The 23,425-nt window shown below is 43.6% G+C and overlaps 1 protein-coding gene across 5 annotated transcripts; it reads left to right on the forward strand.

Annotated features, from left to right (window-relative positions):
- The first annotated feature begins 426 nt into the window (after window positions 1-426).
- LOC147906268 (octanoyltransferase) lies at window positions 427-23,143 on the forward strand. 5 transcript variants are annotated; one of them, XR_015542014.1, is made up of 9 exons: window positions 427-591; window positions 842-1,004; window positions 1,515-1,598; window positions 1,685-1,763; window positions 21,770-21,810; window positions 22,049-22,108; window positions 22,323-22,406; window positions 22,548-22,589; window positions 22,774-23,143. XR_015542014.1 is itself a non-coding variant. In XM_087383931.1 (8 exons), the coding sequence occupies exons 2-7, from the start codon at window positions 858-860 to the stop codon at window positions 22,392-22,394; spliced, it is 483 nt and encodes a 160-aa protein (XP_087240057.1). In that variant the 5' UTR covers window positions 427-591; window positions 842-857; the 3' UTR covers window positions 22,395-22,406; window positions 22,774-23,143. The 5 variants fall into 5 exon arrangements, 1 of the variants encoding a protein (XP_087240057.1); XR_015542007.1 differs by having other exon boundaries at window positions 22,551-22,589; XR_015542010.1 differs by lacking the exon at window positions 427-591 and adding an exon at window positions 592-615 and having other exon boundaries at window positions 22,551-22,589.
- Window positions 23,144-23,425: the final 282 nt, after the last annotated feature.

The raw sequence follows: 23,425 nt of genomic DNA on the forward strand, positions 1-23,425 counted from the left end.
GAAAATCAAGCTAACGTAAGAGACGATAGCAAATAAAAGCGGAGCAAGAGGACATCCCTGATGGAAAGACCGATGTAGTGGGAATTGATCGTAGAAGTAGCCATTAATTGAAACAATAGCTGAACCATTAAGTTTTCATCACACTACAAAAACCATCTTCAAAGCCTCAAAACCCAAGTTTCTCCATCATCTTAATAATAAATGACCAGTTGTTGACAGAGTCATAAGCCTTCTGTGTGTCCAAATTCAATCGAATGAAGCTTTGGTCATAACACTAAGAGATTTAGTATAGCATCATGTATGCTACCCCATGAATAAATCTTTAGTGCAAGAATTCTTAACGCCATAGCCTTTGCCACTTAATGGTGCTAAGAGCTCTATGTTGTGTGTGGGTGTGTGGGTCTCTCTCTCCCTCCTCTCTCACATGCAAAGCTTAGGTAATCTCTTTTGTTTACTTGCACTAAGCTCCAAATTCCTTTACTTATTCGAGGGAGGTGATTACCCTAATCACCGGGAATTTCTAATAAAGGACCAATCTATCGATCAGCGAGAATGGATTGTTGATATCGCGGACCAGTAGCTTGTTCTAAGGTATGATTGAGATTGGCGAAGCATGTAGGATTTTCACCGGTTCTCCTTTGGATATAAAAAATCACATGACCTGTGTCGCCAAGAAGTGATTCGAATCTCGTTTGCTTGATTTTAGAAGGATTTTGCATGGATTGAGGGACAATCGTTTCGTGCACACGATTTCATTCAGCCTGTTCTGATCAGATATTTTGGGAACATGCATCGGTTGTTTTTGGCAACGTATTGAGCTTATATTGGTGTTTGGTGTCAGAGGGGCGGAATCTCGTATGTCCTCGTTGTGGGATTCCGACTCTGATTGGGCTTCCCCTCTCGCCCGCCCCACCATTGCATCTCCAGGGGACAACGATATGGACGAACAACAGTTCCGTCGACTGCTAGACCTTTTTCCCACTGTCCGTTCCGCCTCTTATTGCGTAAGTTCTTTTCGCAAGAAAATGGTTAGGGGAGTTTCGTCACCTAGAGATTTTGGTTTAGAATGTTATTGGCTTCAATGTGCAAGGAAATTATAGAGCGAACGACACCGCATAAAAATGGTGACATGATTGCTCTAGACGTGCATTTAGAAAGTCGTGCAAACCGTTCACTCGCCAACGGACTGTGCATATTGGTGGAACCAAGATCGTACCTCAAGTCGTGAATTCCGGCTGGGATTAAAGTTTTAATTGATTTTGATTGTGTTTTTGAGTCTAGAATTGTTTTATAAACGTGAGCGGTTTTTGAAAACTCGAACCTTCGTTCCTGTGGCCAAATGAGGGACGGATGTCCTTTACACAGCAGTGTAAATAGTAGTTTCAAATAATGACCAAGGAATCTATGAACGATGCGCAAACGATTTAGCTACATCACTGAATGGCTTTTTTGTCCCCTCTTGGTATTAGCATTGTATTTACACGTTTAGGGTCTTGTTTTTCTGCTGGCCGCAGGAAGATGACCATCGTGGAAAATCTAGTTTAGCAGGTGTAGGCCAAGATGAAAAGTCAGCAGCTGACGTCGTTACGTCTGTGAAGGTATTGTGGCTTGCTAAATGCTTTTGGAGGAAACTCTTGAAACCCAGGTTGCTCAAATGGTTTCTTGTTTTTACTTTTGGAAACAGCCAGTTCTACATTTTCAAGAGAATCGGGTTCAGTACACCTTGGCAGGAAACGGGAGGCAAAAAATTCAGGAGAATGAAAGTAGGGGCACCTAAGTCTGGGTTTGTTGTTGATCATGGCTCCTGTTCTCCTTATTTTAATCTGGTGTCGGAAACTGTTATTTGCTAAAATTTTGAGAGCCCAAGACAACTCCACCCTGTAGCAATAATTTCTGGAGGATTAAGTATATGACAACTTTTTTTGTTTTGGTCTTGATGATGATCTGCTCCTGCAAAGAGTGTTTTTTTCAGGTACATCATGTTAGTGATCTTGGTCAAGATACTGTAAATTAACTCCACCCTGTAGCAATAATTGTCTTTTTTATGTGGACGGACATGGGAATCTGGGAGCTTCATATAGTGGCCATGAGAAATAGCAAGTAGCTGCTATCAAATCACCTATATACAGTAGTGAACATGCGCCTGCGAGTGCGCGCACGCACACGTATGCACGTGTACGAGATTTACAAATGCAAAAAGTCAAAATGGGTGGAGCTAAAAGAAAATAGCAATTTTCTAGCGTGTTTGGTGAAGCGTGTGAAGGAAATGTTTTTTACCTTCAAGATTCTTCTTAACCCTATTGGAGGCTTGTATCTCAAAGTCAAAACTCATGCATGAGCTTGACCCACCTAGTGTGCCGGACCTAAGTCTGGCTGCTTGTATGCATACTCAGTGAATGATGGTCCAAGTGGTTATAAGCTGCTCAACTATATGCAAGTTCTTTGAATTTTCGTCCAAGTGGTGATCAGCTGTTCAGCTATATCAAAATATCTTACGCGGGTGTAGAACCCCAACAGCTAGACTTCAGAACAACAAAAATCTGAAGTTGTACAGTGGGATTCATTCTAGTCTTACAAAGGTATATTTTTCTATCACCTTAGTGGAGGTGCAAAATTTTTGAATTTTGATCCAAGTGGTGATCAACTGTTCAATATCTTATGTGGGTGTAGAAGCCTCAACAGCTAGACTTTAGAACAACAAAAATCTGAATTTGTACGATTGGGTATATTATAGTCTTACAAAGGTATATATAAATAATGGTCCGGCACCGTACAAATGGTCTCTCCAAATCTTTACTGCATGGATAACTCCCAGGAGTTCTCTTTTGTATGTACATTAGTTTGGTATTGAAAAGCTTTTTGCTTTCAAAAGCCACATCCCTACCATCCTAGAACCTATGTATGTGGTGTAGTCACTAGCATTTTCCTTGAATGGGTGTAGTGGTAATTAAATGCTCTAGAGTTCAGAACCCTTAATAGTTCTAGTTGGATGGACTTGGCATGCCTTTCCTTCAGTGTATCACATGAAGGATTCAATAGGTCAGCAATTTTTGCACAATCTCTGACTAACTTACAAAAAGAGCCCATATATTTTAACTATCATTTAACTTAGCTGACCCTTTTAGGATTCAACCACTCCTTAGTCCTTTGGACTTTTTCCTCATCAATCTACAATCCATTTGTACTTATCCTATGTTCAAGGTGCTGAAAAATTTAATGCTCTTGGCCTCATCTAGGTGGCCATGTGGGCAAGACATGTAGGGGCATAAGCCCACATACTGGGGCTGGTTAGAAAGGTGCTTGTGTCACGAGGTTATGGGAATTTTGATTTGCGACTCACGTAATTAGCATGTGAAGTCGCCTTGGGCCTCTGGGGCACGGAAGTCTGCCACGTGTGCGGGACTTGGGGAATTAAATTCCTAGTGGGCCCTTGGAGATTGTGAATGTGCAGGTGAATTGCTAGGCTATTAATTCCTAGGACCAGTGTGTGCAACAGAGGGGCAAAAGAGTGGTGCAATTAAAATTTGCTTTTTTTTTGCACGGGACTCCAAAAGCAGCACAGGACACCTGTTTGGCATGCAGGAGGCCAAAATCAGGCCAGGAAGAGAGAAAATCCATCGCAATTTTCCCTAGAGTGTGCGTGGAGCTTGTTGACCTGTTTTCTGGCTGAGCTTTGGACTTATGCTGCTGCTGGTGACCTCGAGGAAGCAGGGCGACTTATCTGGATGCTGTTTCTGCTGCCCGAAGCTGAGCAGGAAGTGTTGCGATTTCTTTATAGGCTGGTTTTCGCTGTTCCTAGGCTCCCGAAGTGCTGCGATTTCTTCTACAGGCTGATCTCGTTGATTTCCGGGCTCTAGGAGAAGAGGTGACCTGTTTTGCTGCTTCTCGGGTTGCAGACAGGCACCAGAAAGTGTGGCGAACTGACTCTTGGCTGATTTCTGTCCGTTGCTGTTGATTTCGGGACCTTTTCCAGGTGGGGCGACTTGTTTTGGAGCTGCCTTTGGGCTGCGCCAGGGCTGAATCATCAATTCTTTGCTGGATTTAGGGTTTTCCAGCCCAGACGTTTTGATTCCTGTGGATTCTAGGTAGAGGAAGGTTAGTTTTGTTTTGCCTGCTTTGCTGTTTCTGGACTGGTTGTAGGCTGGTTATATGCATTTGGTATTGTTTCCAGGCAGAGGAAGGTTGATTTATGCTGTTGGGCAGTGGCCAGGGTGACTACAGATAGGGGCGACCTGTTTTGGAAGGGTTTCCTAGCTGGTTGTGCCAGAGTTTTGGTTGTCGTTGGCTTTTCTGCAATTGTTTGGCCGTGTTTGGCTGGTTGGGCACTTGGCACTTGGTTGTGCAGGTGCAGTAAGTAGACAATTAGTTTATGCCTTTGGGTGCTGTTGCACGCTTGGTCGGAAGGAAGAGTGTGTGATTGCCTAGTGATTGGATGCATGTTCGCCATATAAAGTTGAGCTGGAATTGCAGGGGGTGCAGGATATTGGAAGTTTGTGGGCAGTGGTTTGCTTGTGGTGCAGCTTTTAGGAGATCTTGTACTCAGCCTCTTGGCTTTATATGAATATTAAAGAAATATCGCAAGGGGCGCCAGTGTTTGGGGCCAGTAGGTGTCTTTGTTTCTGAGTAGGAGCGCTCTAGCTTCCTGTGATTTAATTTGTGGTGATTAATAATTTGATTATTTACTGTGTATGCTGTGGTTAAAGTGGATCTTACCACCCTTTGATTAGTGAAGGCTGGTTTCATGGTTCCATTGCCGGGCTCCACCTAACTTTTTCAAGAGGTGAGCCTGTGGTTGGCTTGGTGCAAGTCTAGCAGACTAGGCAAAGGATACAGCATACAGTCCAGTAAATATGTCCCACAGGGAGAGATCTTTGACCCTCACAGAAGAGGAATAGGAAGAGAGGATGTCACAGACCCCTACTGATGATTGGGGTGTGAGAGGGATCCCAGCATGTTTTTGAGCATCAGGTTGACAATACCGACGAGGAGGACATGGATTTCTTCAAGGCACTGTTGCAGAGCGTTATGAGTGCTTTTTCTCAGGACCCTCGTCTTCAGAAGATTCTGAATTCTGAAACGAGCCAAGGGAAAGGAAGTTCGATGATGTGGATAAGGAGTTCGAAGTTAACAAGAGACCGCATGTGAATTCTCAGGATTGGCCCTTACAAAACCCCTATGGTTTGCAACAATCTAATGTTATTCGGGCCTGAATCAAGGCAATAATTTTCAGTGTATAGTTTTCGGACGGCAAGGAGTTATTGCACCCCTTGTGCAACAGGGTTATTTCGGTGGAGGATCAGTTTTTCAGGCAATGGTCAGTCCTCAAGCACAATTTGATGGTATGCCTACAAGTCAGATGGGGGGGTTTCGGCCTATTGTGCAGCCCATGGGACAGAATTTAATGTATGCAAATGTTGGGGCAGCCACAGGGATGCAAACGGGTATGCCTAATGCAAAATTCTAGAGCTGGTCTGAATAATACAGCTTTGCCTCATGGTGTTGGTACTAGAGACAGTGTGAGTGCTGTTGTTCCTTTTGCTCAAACACGTGCATATGATAATTTGGCATCGAAAGGGAAAGTGAAAGACTATAAAGAAGTTGGAGCTGCGGTCAAATTTGAAACGTTTAGTGGTACTCAGGATAAGCTTAAGGCTTTGACCTTTCTCCAACAGTTTGATGCAGCGTATACTCTAAGGAAATTTTTTTGAGTCATCTAAGATACATCAGGCTGCAAGTTTTCGGAAGGGTAATGCTCCCCAGTGGTGGACCACTATGCTCATGTAGAACACCGCACCTTCTACTTGGATAAGCTTTAAACAAGTGTTTTCAGCTGGGTGGCTAAGGTTGACATCATGAGTGCTTGGCATGAATTGAATTCTCGAGTACAATAGTAAATTTTGGGTGGCTTTGTTGCGTGTAAGCTCCTATCGGCATGTCCCTTTCTTTGAGCAGGTAGAGAAGTATTGCTTGGCTTACCAAAGGAGCTTAGAGACTACTGTACGAAAACGAACGTTTCTAACACGTCTCAATTGATTGAGAATGCTAGCACAGCATATGCCTTGATGGGGAAAGACTTCTGAATTCAAGGGTGGTCAGAAGCACGAAGTCAAGAAGGACAACATAGAGAAGAAGTTTGGGTCTCGTCCTTTTAGGATAGAGAAGAAGGCCAACCGCCAGAAAGCTGCGTTTGTTGCAGGGCAGCGGCAAAAGAATAAGAAGGTGGCTGCTTATTTATCTTCAGAAGAGCTGATGTCTTTGTATGAAGAAAAGAAGTGCTTTAAATGCAAGGAACTGGGACACATATACAGGGATTTTTCAAAGCGAAAAGAGGAGAAGGCTGATGCAGATAATAATGATCAAAAGGAAAAAAAATCAAAGCCCATGGCTTTTTTATCCTTCCAAGTCGTCCTGTGCTTGCAGATTTTTCACAACCAATTTAGAAAGGCATTCCCACTTGCACCCATACATTGCCTCAAATGGGCTTATTCCAATATAGAGATGCTTAGTGCTGTTTTGGAAGAATTCAGTGAGTGCAAGCACTTAGCCCACGACCTCCGAGTGTCTTGAGCATTCCTCTACCCATTTGTTCTGTTGGAGATATCATAGCCAAAGAGTGTGGGAGATGTGATGTGTGATGTGTGGTACTAGGTGATCTAGTACTGGTTCATGTGTGAGTCATGTGTGAGTGCCACACGTCACTATGGGACTTATCCCATATGTACTTGGTGCAAGTGTGTGTGTGTGTAGCCTATATAAGGCTTGTACTTCACTTGTCTCATTTGATGATGGTCAATGAATGAAAGCCTTTCATGGTTTCTACATTTATGCATCATTTCTTCACTCCCTAGCCTCTCTCTCTCTCTCTCTCTCTCTCTCTCTCTCTCTCTCTTTCTCTCACCATGTTTCTAACATGGTATCAGAGTAGGTTAGCCTTGCCCTAATCAGCCCTACCACGTCATCATCATCTCCAGCTGTAACCCTAATCTGTCTATGCAGTCTCCTCCTCTCAACCGCCTCAATCTTGCCTCATTCTGCCTCCTCCTTTCAGTTGCTCCTACCCGAGGGTTTCTGCTCAGCCGCCGCCGCCTCCATAGCAGCATAGCTTGCTGCCTCCATAACTGCCTCCAACAGTGCCATTCTCGAGATGTTTGGAGTGCTCTAGGTGCTCTTAGGCACCTATTTCCTTGTTGGTCGGCAGTTTCTACACGGTTGCACTTGCATGTGGGGTTGAGTCAATAAGATCGACTCAGTGACGAGTTTGGGATGTTGAGGACGACAAAGTTAGTCAGCAATAACACAAGCTTTGGAAGCAGCTGAACGCAAAAGCCATTGCCCTCCTTGGCTGACTCTCTGAACCAACAGCTAAGGAGATTTGGGATCGCCTTGAGACATTATTTGGTAATAAAATCGCCAACTCCAAAGTCTCTTTGAAGCTCAAGTTCTATGATTTGAAAATGGAGAAGAGTGATGAGTTGAGTGATCATCTAGCAAAGTTTCAATCTCTTGTTCAACAACTTTCAAGTTTGAAAAGCACGCCTTATGATGAAGATAAGATGGATGTCCTTATGAAGAGTGTGCACGGGATATCCCACTTGAGCAAACTCTTACAGCTGTGGTTCACGGCCTCTCTTGAGGACCCATGTGACATGGATTGGGCTTTCTAAACCCTATATGCCATGTGTTTTTGTGTGTTGAGTCAATAAAGGTCCTCAACCTTGAGTTATCCCTCTAAACTGAATGTATTTGGAGTCAATAAGAGGTACTCTGTCACGGGGACGTGAAAAGTGAAGTAAAGTATCTTTGTATCTCAACCCACGCTTAACTTAGGGTTAACCATGGTCAAGTGTAGTAATGGTTTGGTCGTGAGGGATTGGCCAGAGGAAGTGCACACTTCGTAGAAGTTCCTAGGGGCAAAGTCTAGGTGCACCACTAGGTCCTGGGGGGCTTTAAAGAGGGGTCTAAAAGTTGGGTCCAAGGACAACAACCGTTTCCTTGGTATGGTGGTTAGGATTTTAATGAAGGGCCAAGTGGAATGCATGCAAATGCATGTGCTCCCCTCCACCTACCATCTCTCTCCCTCACTCTCCTGGAAGCATCTTCCATGCTTGGGAGAAGGAGAAGACTGTGCTGGACGTTTTCAGTTGTTTTTGTGCAGTTTTTTGACCTGTTTCAAGCCTGTTTTCAGCTGTTTTAAGCCTGTTTCAGCTGTTCCAAGGCTAGTACGCACCTCTAGGAATTGCCAGAAGTCATTTTTTAACTTTTTGAAAACTTTCGTGTGAACAGACGGACGTCCATACGGACGTGTAGGGCTGCCTCCAGCAGGTGCCCGAGGCTGTCCAGGAGTCTTCCTGCGATCATACTTCACCTTCTGCATGTGTGAACATACTCCTCAACATCGCGACGCAGTGTAGACCAATGCTCCACTGCCTTAATTGTAGCATCAATACCTCGATGTCCTGCATATGGTGGTTCATGGCATTCACTCATGACCTTCTGCCTTAGCTGCTTAGTTGCATACAACCTGCCATGCATCATCATAAACCCATCCTTAAGCACATAATGCTCGTATCTTTGTCCATTATTAAGCTGGTCATATATTTGAGCAAATTGCTCATCTTCCACATAATTATCCTATATTCAACTCATTGTGATAAGCGATTGTCACAGCTCAAACTTGTGGCTTCCTGGACAAAGCATCTGCAACCACATTCTTTTTGCCTTGAACATGACAAGAAGTTTCCCACCTCAAGTGCTTCTCGGACATCTTAGACTGCGTCAGGTTGTAGCGCAAAGACTGATGATCCGTTTGTATTGTAAAATCAGCTCCCAATAGATAATGTTTCCAAGTGGATAAAGCATGAAGTACAGCCAACATCTCCTTCTCATAAATCTGTAAATGTAACTCAGCTGGCTGTAAAATGCGACTCTCATAAGCTACGGGATGCCCATCTTGTGTGAGGATAGTTCCAATACCATTTTTACCACAAGCATCCGCATGCACATGAAAAGACTTCCTCGAGTCAGGCAAAATCAGCACCAGATCTGTTGTAAGCTTGCGCTTCAGCTCCTCAAAAGAGTCATTCTTCCGCTTATGTCCACTGGAAAGGTCTTTCGTTCTTGGAAAGTGCATGCATAGGGGCTGCAATTTTTGCAAAGTGACGGATAAAACGACGGTAGTAGGAACACAAACCTAAGAAACTACGAACCTCGTGCAAATTCTTTGGGTCCTTGTGAAGTTTTCGTCCAAGTTGCGGCCTGCCGGTATTGTGATAATTCTTTCTATCTTAAATGGTGCGTTGCCCTATCAGCTAGATTTTGATGCTCATTTGGGACCTTCTCCTTTAGTGCTAGCCTTTGTCATGGCTGAGTTTGCCCTTCTCCTTCGCAGTGCCGATAGAAACTCAGTACGAAGACTTTGTATAAAAGGATGCCCAAGTATGTGTGGGTGTGTAGATTTGTATGTGTGAGAGCATATTTTTATACTATGGTCTACACCCATTGGGTGCTGACGACATCAATAGGGATGTCATAGTAGCTAGTCTCTGCTATAGGTGATGGAGTTTATGGTTTTCAATCTTATGAGCGACTATCATATGATTGAAACTGCACTATGTTGTGTTTTTAGAGGATGAGTTGTCACGGGGACGTGGTTGTGATGGTGAAGTGTCCAATCTAACTATCACTGAATTTAGCCTAGGGTACCAGGCTAGGGGCCTTAGTTAATGCCCAAAAGGTCCATACGAATCCCATCCTTGGAAACAATGTCCCAAAATGAATCTCAGCCATGAAAAACTCACTCTTTTTGGAGTTTATGAACAACATCTGCTTCCTAAGCTGAGCAAACACAATCGCGAGATGCTCCCAATGCTCCTCCTCATCTTTCGAAAACACAATCATGTCATCAAAGAATGTACCCACGAAGGCTCTGTGGTCTCAAAAGATCCTGTCCTTCACACGATTGAAGGTGGCAGGAGCATTAGTGAGTCCGAAAGGCATAACCAAAAACTCATATAACCCAAAAGAAGTCCTGAACGCTGTCTTATGCACATCTTATGGACGTATGCGAACCTGATGGTACCCACTCTTCAAATCAGTGTGGCTGAAAACAGCTCCCCCCTTCAAACTATCCAGAATATCATCTATCTTGGTTATAGATTCTTAATGGTGATCTTATTCAAGGCGCTGTAATCAATACACATACGCCAAGAACCATCCTTCTTTTGAACTAACAGAACTTGAGAGCAATAAGGCGATGAACGAGGTTGAATCAATCCCTTGTCCAAAAGTTCAGTTATTTGGCTCATGATCTCCTCCTGCCGTGCTGCACTAACTCTGTAAGGTGATTTATTGGGTGGACTACTGCGAGGTATGATGTCAATCCCATGGTCCTCCGGCCTTTCTGGTGGAAGCTCACTAGGCAACTCATTAGAAAAGCAATCTGAAAATTCAGTTAGAAAAACAGCCCTTTACTTTTCCAAACAGGAAATAGTATGCTCTTCATTTACAGGGGGTATCTCTTTAGCAAAAACCATGTACGTAGAAATATGGCTTTTCATTACAGAATTAATGGCAGAAGCCATTATAACTGGGACAGACTTCCCTTTCAATTTTGCATCAATTACATGGGTCTTTCCCTCATGTGAAACTGTAATTTTTCTCTTCTTGGCTTCTATCACCGTATCCCAGCGATGCATCCATGGCATACCCAACAAAATGTCACAACCTGCAAGTGGCATAATATAAAAGTCTTCGCTGTCCACGAAAGACTGAATATGCAAGCGCAACTTCCCTATGATAGGTGTGACAGGAGTGGTGAACTCCGGGTTAGCCATACTGGCTTCACAGCTCGGTCCCATCTCCTCGGCTCAAATGCCCAATCGCGCTGCCATCTTTGGAGTAATAGTGGCCTTTGTACCTAGATCCAAGAAAACAAGGGCTGTTTGATCCTGAACCTTACCCCAAGCTCTGCATAACTCAGTTTCCTCACCCTGGGGCTGTTCACTGATCACATCAGGCATCAAACCAGCCATGGTCTTCTGTTTCTTCCCCTTCTGATCTCCTTTGCTTGCATCAGCCTTCTCCTCGTTCCACTTTGAGCAATCCCGAGATACATGACCTGGTTCTTTGCATTTAAAATATATCTTTTTCTCATAGAGAATTTTTCGCTCCTCTGGACTCAAATACGCAGCTGCCTTTTAATGTCGCCTCCCGGCAACAAGTGCAGCCTTTTGACGATTAGCCTTCTTCTCTATTTTGGAAAATCAGAATCCAGATCTCTTATCTGTGTCATCTTTCTTAGATTCTTGCTTCTGTCCACCTTTGAACGCAGAAGTCCTCCCCTGCATCAAAGCATATGCCGTGCTAGGATTCTCGATAAGCTGAGACATATTGGAGACTTCAGTCTTCATGCAGTAGTCTCTCAACTCCTTAGGCAGCCCGCAACAATATTTCTCAACCTACTCGTGAAAGGAACAATCCGGTAGGAGCTAATAGGCAACACAGCCGCCTAAAACTTGCTGTTATACTCTTCTAAATTGCGGCAATTCAGCTCATGCCAAGTTGTCATGATATCCACTTCAAAAGTCGTGGTAAGCCACGCAGCTAAAAACACCTGCTTGAAACCTACCCATGTGTTTGGTGCGGTGTTTTGCATAAGCATAGTGGTCCACCATTGAAGTGCATTCCCCTTTAGAAAACTTGCAGCATGGTGTATTTTGGATGACTCTGTGAAATTCCTGCCGGTATAGGCTGCATCAAACTGCTGCAAAAGGCTCAAGGCCTTAAGTTTATCCTAAATGCCTCAAATTTTAGGGCTGCACCGGCCTCTTTAAAGTCCTCCATCTTCCAGTGCGGTGCGGTGTTTTGCATAAGCATAGTGGTCCACCACGGAAGCGCATTCCCCTTTAGAAAACTTGTAGAAAACTTGCAGCTTGGCGTATTTTGGATGACTCTGTGAAATTCCGGCCGGTGTAGGCTGCATCAATCTGCTGCAAAAGGCTCAAGGCCTTAAGTTTATCCCAAATGTCTCAAATTTTATGGCTGCACCGGCCTCTTTAAAGTCCTGCATCTTCCCTTGAGGTGCCAAATTATCATATACAGGTGCCTGGGCAAAAGGGACAGCTGCACTCACTCTATCTCCCACACTACCAGCATTGGGAAAACCTGTATTATTCAGACCAGCACCCATATTTTGCAGATTTCCCAAACCAAGGTTCCGCCTCAGCTTATGCTAGTGCGCACAAGAAGACCCCTCCACACCCCTGGCGGATTTCGTCACCTAGGTACGGCTTGCAACAGACTTCCGTACGGCACAGCCAGCAGCGGGAGTCTCAGGGTTCACTGACTCGAGCTGATTGTCAGCTTTGTACCTCTTTTATCGGCCAGCCTCTCTTCTTTCGTCACCTCCTCTCGGGACAGTTTTTTCCTCAGCTCCACTCTCCTTTAAGCTCCGATCCCACCTGTCACTTCTCCAAGTCCACTCCCTTCATCAGATCAGGTTTCAGATATGGCTGATTCTGTCGACCCTGAGCTTGCGATGGAAGACCAGGATATCAACTACCATGCGGAGGATGACCAGGGTCTCTACAATGATCTGATTAGGAAAAAAGCCTTTAGTGAATTCACCATTGCTCTTGATGGAAAGTTTGAGCAGGTTAACACGAATCAAACGGGATTGACACAGCAACTCCTAGGGATTCAAACTACACTCACACTTTTGACTAGCACTGTTCAGGTGCTCACGCATGTCGATGCCATGGCTTCAGTGTTAGGTCCGAACATCACTCTAGATCCTTTTCTCGGAGACCAGAAGTCTCGTACCAAGGAGGTTGTTGACACTTGGTTGCACAAGTGGCAAGTACACTTCCAGTTTCACCCTTATCCAGATGATAAGAAAATACAGCTTGCAGCTGGGTTTATGTCAGGAAAGGCTTTATTGTGATGGAAGAAACTCCAACCCAAGCCTGCAACATGGATAGAATTCGAAGGGGTCTTCAGGAAAGAGTTTTTGAAGGAGGAAGATTACGATATCATAGGCAAGCTCAAAGCCCTCGATATGTCCAAGTTGAATCTAACTTTTGAGGTTTATCTTCAGAGGTTTCGGGATTTGCAGACCAGAGCTACAAAGATGGATCCAATGACCTTGTTAGGTTTCTTTGTGGATGGTTTGCCTGACTCGTACAAGTTATAGATCAAGAACAACAAGTGTACCACGTTGCAAGAGGCCATGAATTACGCGCGTATTTATGATGATACCATGGCCAGTGCAAAGGGAACCATAGTTGCCGACACGGGTGGGAAGAACAAGTGGAAGTTCTTCCAGTCTACCACTGGTACCGGGGAGACGAAGTCTCTAGACAACGCCTCCAAGAAACATTTGACTTAGGCGAAGAATGGTCGTGTCCGTTTCCTTCGTACCTTGAAGCTAAAGAAAGAGGGCCGTTGCTTCTTTTGCGAGGAGGGGGGCCACACTAAGAATGATTGTCCTAAGCGCAAGAACCAGAAGCAAGCGTCGGGATCGAAGCTCCAGGCGGGTCCGGGTTCCAAAGCCAAGGGAGCTAATCAAGTTGCGATGACAAGTATTTCTGTAAATGTCATTATCTGCCTACTTTCTTGTAATTGCACTTTTAATACTTCGTTATTTGGTTTCCATGATGTTTTACGAGTTTATGGAGAAGTTAGGGACCAAAGAGTTCACATTCTCTTTGACCTGGGCAGCTCTCACAACTTTGTTAATTACAAACTTGTGCAGAAGATCGGGCTGTCCACGATACCTAGCGATCACACCTATGAGGTGCAGCTTCCAGCTGGGAAGCAGTTTTGGGATCGCAAGATTGAAGCCCTTTATATCCGGATTCAAGAATACACAGCGGCTCTTGCGTGCTATGTCATGCGCTTGGAGCATGTGGACTTGTTAATTGTCGGAATAGAGTGGTTTAAAACCCACGATATTCGGATTGTATGGAAGGACCATACTCTTTCGTTTTTGGATAAGGACACCCAATTTTGTATTCAATGTGATAATATTCCCTCTTCTCAGGGACCTATTGTATTTGCGATGCAGCTTCGGAATATATTAAACACTTCTCATTATGATGTCTATCAGTGTGTTTTGATTCCGCTTTCTTCATTTGTTGTCTCTGTTAATAACAAGAATGATTTAAGTGTGTTTAAATACCGTGAATTGAGAACGTTGTTGATGTATTCCCTGCTCAATTGCCGGAAGGTTTACCTCCAGAACGGGCAGTAGATCATCGCATAGACTTAGTACTTGGGGCTCAACCTATTAGTGTTCCACCTTATAGGATGAGCCAGCTTGAGGAGGATGAGTTAGCTTCACAGCTATAGGATTACTTGAATATGGGCTATATTTGCCCAAGTAAATCACCTTGGGGAGCACCTATCCTCTTAAGAAAGAAAAAAGATTCGACATGGAGAATGTGCATAGATTATAAACGATTGAATAAAGTGACAATTAAGAATTGATACCCTCTACCTCGTTCCGATGATCTAATAGACCGTTTGGCCGGAGCGAAGTATTTCACTAAGATTGATTTGCGTACGGGTTATCACCAAATCCGTATCTATGCTAAACATATAGATAGAACCGCATTCCGAACTAGGTATGGCCACTACGAGTTTCTTGTATTACCTTTTGGTTTGACCAATGCTCCTGCCACCTTCCAGCAAATGATGAACGATTTGTTCTGAGATTTTCTGGGCAAATTCGTTGTAGTGTTCTTAGATGACATCTTAGTATATAGCCGAACGCTAGAGGATCACATAGGACATCTTGGGATTGTCTTAGTTATTCTAAGACAGCATAAGCTCTATGCCAAGATGAGTAAATGTGATGTCTTTATGAAGGAGATCATTTATTTAGGACAAGATTTCTTCTGAAGGTATTAGCATTGATCTGGATCGTATCCAGAAGGTTTTAGAATGACCTATTCCTCAGACTGTGAAACAACTTCGTTCTTTCCTAGGATTTACGGTATTTCTACGGAAGTCTATGCGTGATTATTCACACATCACGGCACCCCTAACAAACATATTGAAAGGTCGTGGATGTAGGTCTACCCAACCGATCTCTTGGAATGACGCATTGAACAAGGCTTTTGAAACCTTGAAGTTAACTCTCAAGGAAGCACCTGTTCTTGCATTACCCGATCCTACCCGGCCTTATGTTTTAGAGGCCGATGCGAGCGATTTTGCGATTGGGGCAGCTCTATTCCAAGAGGGCAGACCTGTAGCTTTTGAGAGTAAGAAGCTAGACGACACCTAATATCGTTGGCCCACACTAGAAAAAGAACTCTATGCAGTAGTGTATGCCCTTAAGGTTTGGAGACACTACTTGTATGGTTCGAAGTTTCTTGTATTGACCGATCATCAGTCAATCAAGTATGTGTGTGATGGGTCTGACTTGAGGGGACGGAAAGCTAGATGGGCAGAATTAATGCAAGATTTTGATTTTGAAATACGTTATCGCAAGGGTTCGTTGAATAGTGTGGCGGATGCCTTAAGTCGAGTCAAGTTTGTAAATGCTATGTCATTTACAGAAATATCCTCAGACCTATTTCAATCCTTGAGAGGGCTTTGCGCAACTGATAGTCATTTCAGTTCGTATTGGCAGAAAGTTCAGGATGGGAGCTCCATGGTTGACCGGGACTCAGGGATTGTGCCACCTACGGTACAGGCGGCCGGAGGTCAGTGGATGATTAGGAACGGCTTGCTGTTCCGGAATGGAAAGATTTGTGTGCCAGATGTTCTGGAATTTCGATCCAAGATTCTCTGGGAGTGTCATGATGCTCCTAGTGCTGGAAATCCGGGTATACATCGGACTTTGTCTCTTGTGAAGCATACCTTTTATTGGCCTAAAATGCGTACATTTATTGAAAACTATGTGGTAGGTTGCCGGGTTTGTCAGGTTACTAACGCAGAACGCCTTAGAAGTGCGGGTTTATTACAGCCATTGCAGATTCCAGGTAATAAATGGGAAAGTATTTCCATGGATTTTATTACTGGTTTGTCTCGAATGCACAAGGGCCATGACTCCATTTGGGTCATAGTCGACCGTTTGACGAAAATGGCGAGATTCTTACCTACTAGAACAACTCTTTCAGCTGTTCAGCTGGCTCACGAGTTTGTGGACCACTTGTTTAAGCTGTATGGTTTGCCCTCTGACATAGTCAGTGATAGGGACTCAAAGTTTACAAGTAACTTTTGGACACTTGTTTTTGAGAAGTTAGAAACTACTCTAAGTATAAGTTCCTCAGATCATGCACAATCCGATGGCAGTACAGAGAAGGTCAACCAATTGGTTGAAGATATGCTTCGGGCATATGTTTCTAAGAGATAGTCTTCATGGGAAGATTATCTACTTATGATAGAATTTGCTTATAACAGTGCAAAGCATTCGAGTACTGGTTACAGTCCTTTTATGCTTATGTACGGGTTTCAACCTAAGTCACCAGTTATGGTTAAATTAAAGGGAATCCAAAATGATGCTGCAAAGACCTTCTTGCTAGATATGCAGGAAATGTTGTAGTTTGCCAAGGAGTCTATTAGAAGTGCCCAAGATCGGGACAGATTTTATGCTAATAGACATGGTTCACCTAGAGAGTTCTCTGAAGGAACCATGGTATATTTGCGAATTCCCAAGGAATCCAAGAGCCTAAGTATTGGTTTGGTTTCGAAGTTATCCCCCAGATATTGTGGTCCGTTCAAGGTCATTAAAAGAATTGGACCAGTTGCATATCGACTAGAATTGCAGTCTTTCATGTCAGTAGACTGAAAGAAGTATTGGGTGCGGATTATGAACTTGTTTCTCCTCAAGAAATAATAGAAGTTACAGATTTGACTTTTATTCCACACGAACCTGAGTGTATTCTTGAATTTCGTGAACGACAGATTCGTAATAGAACTATCACGGAATACAAGATCAAGTGGAAGGATCGTGTTGAGGAGGATGCAACATGGGAGACATTACAGAAGCTCCAGAGGACATTCTCCGATTTTTTAGCGAACTTAGGAGTGAGTTCTTAGAGGAGGGGAAGTATGTCATGTACACGGATTGGTATCCGACGTGTACTGGGTACACAAGACTAGCTCAGGTAGCCTGGGGAGGCTTAGAGCTAGGCAGGCTTGATTGTTGGGTTGAGTGGCAAGGGTACGAACCAGTTAGAGGTCTTCGCTCTTTTTGGCGCTTGGGGCCCGAGTCTATATAAGGGGCCCAGAGGTTCAGTTCTCAAGAGAGCCGATGGGAGCAAGTTTCGTTCCCAGGTGCTAGGTCTGATCTTGGATTGATTCGCGGACGCGCGCTTGCATCATAGCGTAGCCCAAGACCCAGCAGCAGGTCCCAGGCTTCACAGCGCCACCTGGTGGTATGGGACACCAGGCTGGATAGGAGCTGGTTGGGAGTTCGTTCCAGTAGCTCAGCTCGTGGCTCGGAGGGGACATCTCCTGATTCGGGATCACATCCCGTAGATGTCATGGTTGGGTGGTGAGCAGCCTCCTCAGTCTCCTCACGTTGTGTGTGTTCTTGTGTTTGCTTGCAGATCAGAGGTTTCATGAGTGCTGGGACGTGTCATGACTGAAGCTTGCATTGTGGCTATTTATGAAGTTTATGACTTAGTAGAAGAAGATCATTGCCCTTTTGTTTATTAAAGGCCGATTTTATACTCGCCGATTTTATACTCTTGCCTAGGTTGTCCCCTAAAAATGAATGTTTTGTCTTTTACTTTGGTATGATAGTATTGACCACCCAATTCAGGGTAAGGGGGGTGACGAGTGATGGTTTGCCCTTGCCGGTCGCAAGCTAACTGAGAAGTCACTATGACACGGGAGGTGTTGGATAATTGGACTTGTTCTTTGTAGTATTGCGGTCTACTCCTTGCATGTTGGGTCTCAAACTCTTTGTTCTGAAGGGGGATGCTGGAGATATCATAGCCAAAGAGTGTGTGGGAGTTGTGATGTGAGATGTGTAGTACTAGGAGATCTAGTACTAGTTCATGTGTGAGTCATGTGTGAGTGCCACGTGTCAATATGGGACTTATCCCATATGCATGTGGTGCAAGTATGTGTGTGTGTAGCCTATATAAAGCTTGTACTTCACTTGTCTCATTTGATGATGATGAATGAATGAGAGCCTTTCATGGTTTCTACATTTGTGTATCATTTCTTCACTCCTTAGCCTCTCTCTCTCTCTCTCTCTCTCTCTCTCTCTCTCACCATGTTTCTAACATGTTCACCCTTTCATACTGACCATCAGTCTCAGGATAGTATGCAGTGCTAGTTGTGAGTAAAGTAGCCGCTGCTGTTACTAATTCCTGCCAGAAATGACCCATAAATTCTGCATCTTTGTCATTGACAATTTCCTAAGGGAATCCATGATTCTTAAACTCCTGATCAATGAACTGCCAAGCAACCTGTGATGTTGAATATGAGGTCTTACTACTTGGTGGGTATGAAATGGGCTTGTTTTGGCAGTGAATCCACCTGACATAGATGCTGTCCCATCCTCTATTTGCAGAAGGCAATCCCATGATGAAATCCATCGCTATGTGTGTCCATTTTCCCTTTGGAATGGTGGAAAAAGGGACCAATTTAGAGGGGATTCTGGGAATTGTGGAGGGGACTATATAAGTCTCGAACCCACCACTCATATACTCACGTATTGATGTGACCTCTATTCTTATCCTACTCTCCTCCTCCCTCCTCCTACGTCCATGCACACACTCCCCCCCCCCCTCTCTCTCTCTCTCTCTCTCTCTCTCTCTCTCTCTTCCCCCCACCCCTGAAACTGGCCTTCGGGAAACCCCAAAGGATAGTGAACAATTAATAACTAGCAAATAATATGATTACAGCCACTTAGAGAATTATTACAGCACAACATCCAAGAGCTAGTTTGCCCTCGTCCTGCACCAGACACGAGATTGTCCCTAAACTTAGCGCCCCTTTTGGTATTTCTTTATCTTTTATTCAGTGCGCGTTTATGACGTCAGTGGGGATGTCATAGTAGCCAGTCCTTGCTATGCATGATGGAGTTAATGGCTTTCAATCTTATGATTGACTATCGTGAGATTGAAACTTGCAAATGTTCTGTTTTTAGAGGATGAGTTTGGGAATGTTCTTGGATTCATCTAGGTATATCTTTTATTGAGAAGGCATGCAAATACAAGAATGGCACCGCAATGCATCGGTTCACAGATAGCCCACTGAATATTCTGCTCATAGGCACTTTTTGCAAACACAGAAAAGGCATCCTACATACATTCCATCTTGCGAATCTGGCTGAGGGTTCTAACCTATCAACTCTGATACCCGGCTCAATCCGGCTTGGTAGCTCTGAATACCCGTCAAGGGAGTCCTAGCAAGACAGAGGCCAGCAAAACAACTCAATCTGTCTTGTTAGCTCTGAATACCGGTCAAGGGAGTCCTAGCAAGATAGAGGCCAGCAAAACAACCACACCTGGCTGTTCCTGAGGCTAGCTGCACAAAGCAAATGTATTTGAAGGTTCTGAGGTAGTAGGAAAGCTCCTGAAAAGCAATCAATTGATCGGAAAGCTTGGGAAACCCTGGGAAAATAGCAAGCATGGAAAAACTAAATTCCCTGGCAAGATCTCTGGCACCCGGGCAGATGAAAATCAGCAAAGACAACTTTGGAAAACCTGCTGGAAGAGAATTGCCAAGTCTGGAAGCAAATTGAGTTTCCTGGAAACTCTAAACTGCCTGGAAAAGTGCGATTTTGATAGGCATATGGCCTGGAAAATCTTGGAAGATGTGAGAATCAGATTTGGGCCTCTGGGAAGGCATGACAGCAGGCATTCAGCAAAAACGAACTGATCTGGAGGCTCCTGGCACAAAAACGAATTTTGTTTTTGAGCTTCTGGTACCAACAGCCCACAGACTGCCTTGGTAGTCAAAAATCAGCAAGGCGATGTGATAGAACAGCTTTGGAGCACTTTCCCAGAATGCGACTTAATTCACTTCTGTCCACCATTATATTCTCTCTCTCTCTCTCTCTCTCTCTCTATCTTTCTGTGGTCGAGAAACAGCTTGAAAGAAAATTTTGACTTTTCTGCTTGCTTTCCAAGCTAGCTAGCTAAACGTGGCTTCTGGAGCTATTTTAGCGAAAAGTTACTTTTACCTCTCTCTAACCTTTAGTCCCTTGTGTTGGCCCATGGAATTAATTGCACTGAAGTGTCCTTTGAACTGTTTTAATCAAGTGGAGGCTAAGGGCAGTCCCGGTAAACTCCTAAAGCCTGGAAATTCACGACCCGTGCCCCCCCCCCCCTTTCCTCCTTCCTCTCTTTCCCCTTCTGCTAGTTCTACCCCCCTTCTCTAAATCTGCCTGAACTTTCTTTTCTACATTGGTACTTGGCACCTTTCTTGCCATCTCAGAGTTTGACACGGGCATCTTTTCGATCGCTTCGTCTGCATCTCTCCTTGCCTGAACCTGGAGCTTTATCACAGCTTTTGCTTCAGATGCCTTGCCGTCACTCTGGCCCACAATGATTCTTTTATGTTTCCGAGAGAGAATCTAGTACCCAGCAGCACACATAAGAGGTGGCAAGTGTAGGTGCTAGCTTGGTCTTTGATCTGCTCTATTTTAATGTGTGAAGGCATGAGAGTGTAAGGAATGTCTTTGTGATGATTACACAAGATGTGGAAAAGGAAGGTGTCTTTATCTCCTTAATTAGAGCCTCCACAATTTTGAAAGGCCTGTGGTTCATAGTCTAAAATACTGAGAATTGGAGGTCTAGCATTCCCTTTATTCCCTTTGCTTGCTTTGTAGTTAGATTAGTTAGTATGCTCCCACCCCTTCCCCTCCCAGACACACACATGGGTTTTCTCTATATGGAGTACATAACCTCATTGCTTTTCCCTTTTTAAGTTCTCTTCTTATGAGTTTCTATCTTTGTTAGAAGTTTTAGATCCTTCGTACAAGCTCACCTACAGCCTACTAGGTAGTGGGCTTGGCCGTCGCCTTGAGGTTCTCGGATCTCCATTGGCCTGGATTTTGACATCGCCTCCTGCCCTCTTTTGTTCTCATGTCCTATTCTAAAGAAAAGATACACCCTCCAAGCTTGACCGTTTACCTGAGCCTCTCCAATGCCCTGGATTCTGAGGTTGCCATCTAGGAGTGGCTTCTATTTCTACTCTCTGCAGTGTCGCCCCACTTCCCAAATCCTGAATGTACCCTTCTCTGTTTTCAATCTTTTTGAACTTGTCTGAAGTAGCTACCAATTTCTAGTAGGGAATTCATTCTAGTCATAGTACTTATGATTTTAAGTTTTTTTGTGTGCGTGCATGCCCGCGCACGCTTGTTTCACACAAAAAAAAAGTGTGCATGTGTATTGTGAAAGTGTTTGGCTATTCAAACTTTAAGTTTCCTTGTGACTACGGACTGTACCTTTCTACATCTGTCTGAATGTGTGTGTGCGCACACAATGAACACCCATACATGAGGCCAATGCACAAAGAGAATTTTGGATGCATGTCGGCACGCATTCATGTGCTAGGTATAGATGGTACATGCATGTATGCGTGCACTGATGTTTTGTATGCGTGCATGCATGCGATTGATCACTATGACACTCAAATAAGGACATTTTGTGATTGATGCCATTTGTATGCATTGCTGTATTGAAGTATGCTTATTTTCATGAAGCTACCGTCTAACTGGATTTTCCAAAAACCAAACTGATCTACTGGATTGTTCCTAATCAAATTATGCTATTTACTTAGTGTGGTGTTGAGTGATCATCAGGTAGTTTCTGGCCACGCCTCAAAGCCGCAGTCGAGAAGAAGGTAGATCGCTTCTCTTTAACTCACTGGATATGTTATTTGCATCGATCTTGTAATGGTTGCTTGCCCACATATAGCAAGATGCCAAGTGGAGATTATTGGATGGTTATAAATTTGGATGATTGGAGCATGTATTGTTGGAAATATATGTAGCTAGATTGAAGTGCACATAGGGTTTCGGCTTTCCAGGTAAGGTGTTAATTAAATTGCTGAAGTCTGAAGCAAAGTGTTTGGCTTGCAGCTCAATGGAGCAGATGCAGCGCACTTTTGTGATGCTTTCAAACAAGTCCATGATACCCTTGTAAAATTATTTCAACTTCACACCTTTGAGTGTTGTGTTCCTGTTTCGTGTTTGTAATTTACTGTGATTTTTGTAGCATGTGTGGGCATCAGAAATTAATAAAAAATATCCCCTCGTGATCCTAATGTTACAGTTGATCTGCATCTGCTTTAATGTTTTTTCAAATCAGCATTATTGTTTATGTTACTGATGCCTAGGTCCCTTCCCTCCATAGGTCCATGAAGCTCTGACATTAGAAGCTGTCAATAAGATTTCAAAGAATTTGCAGCAGAGAGTGAAATTGTGATTGGCAAGCAAGGTTTGTATTCATAAGTGCCACATCCTATTAAAGAGTTTGGAGTTGAACTGTGTAAGGGTTCTATGTTGTACCCACAATGAAGATGCATTGAGTCATAATTTTCTCTTAGTTTCGCTGATGCAGTCATTTTCTGTGTTGTAGCAGCGCATTGCAGTGTATCTATCCAATATTCCCAATTGTCAGGTAATGTGATAATATCTACCTGAGACTCGGCTTCTCTATGTACTTGATCAGTATTGTTATTTTTCCTCCTTGTTTGAATTGAGACTAGACTTTCTAATCCTGAAGGGCTAGGTTTCTTTCCATTTGTGCTCTTTTTCCGATCCGGAGCCCCTCTCTAACCTCTCTTCGCTACTGTACTTTGTAGGGATATCCATAATGCAGTCATCTAGTTATGTGGAAGAAATTTGTGGCATCTTTGTAATTCTTTACTCCTTGGCATTCATGGTGCGTTAGGATTTTGGTGCATTTTTGAAAATTTTACATTTGTTAGTATCGACCTGCTGAGGATCTTTATCTCTGCTTCAGTGTTTATACATAAAATCCAGACTTGATTAAGCATAAGGCATTCTGGAGGAAATGCAAGTCACGTCTGCAACAATGACAATAGTAGATGTAGATGGCTTAGAAAGTTCTGGTGGCTGCATCACAATTGCCATGGACTTCGATTTTTTGTGCATATCTTTATCTATATTCAGTTGTGGGAACCCTTCCCAGTTTTTATAAAACGAATATGCATTATCACGGACGGTGCTCTATTGCTCAAGCGAATGTGTTTAGTATGTCTTAAAACAAATGAGTATTGCATACAGTTGTTACACAGTTTTCATAGGGCACCAATCTGCTCATATGCTACATTATACTATTTGCTTAACTTATCATACATCCATGGAAGATGAAGATAGCCTAGAGATAGGCATGACATATGTTTGGCACAGGAGCTTAATGAAAGAGAGAGGCTTTAAAATTGTATTTTAAAAAAGTGATTAAAGGTTAGTTCAGAAATTTATGTAAGGTTT

The sequence above is a fragment of the Dipteris shenzhenensis genome, chromosome 1 (assembly GCF_047967505.1).
Source record: "Dipteris shenzhenensis isolate YYH24624 ecotype China chromosome 1, Dip_SZ_1.0, whole genome shotgun sequence".
Taxonomy (NCBI): Eukaryota; Viridiplantae; Streptophyta; class Polypodiopsida; order Gleicheniales; family Dipteridaceae; genus Dipteris; species Dipteris shenzhenensis.

What these genes read in the sequence shown, in the direction of transcription:
- LOC147906268 (XM_087383931.1), top strand. Translation starts at nt 858, where the DNA reads ATGTCCTCGTTGTGGGATTCCGACTCTGATTGGGCTTCCCCTCTCGCC. An exon ending in ACGTCGTTACGTCTGTGAAG is followed by an intron (nt 1,599 to 1,684) that starts GTATTGTGGCTT and finishes TTTTGGAAACAG; the next exon opens with CCAGTTCTACATTTTCAAGA. An exon ending in AACAAGTCCATGATACCCTT is followed by an intron (nt 22,109 to 22,322) that starts GTAAAATTATTT and finishes TTCCCTCCATAG; the next exon opens with GTCCATGAAGCTCTGACATT.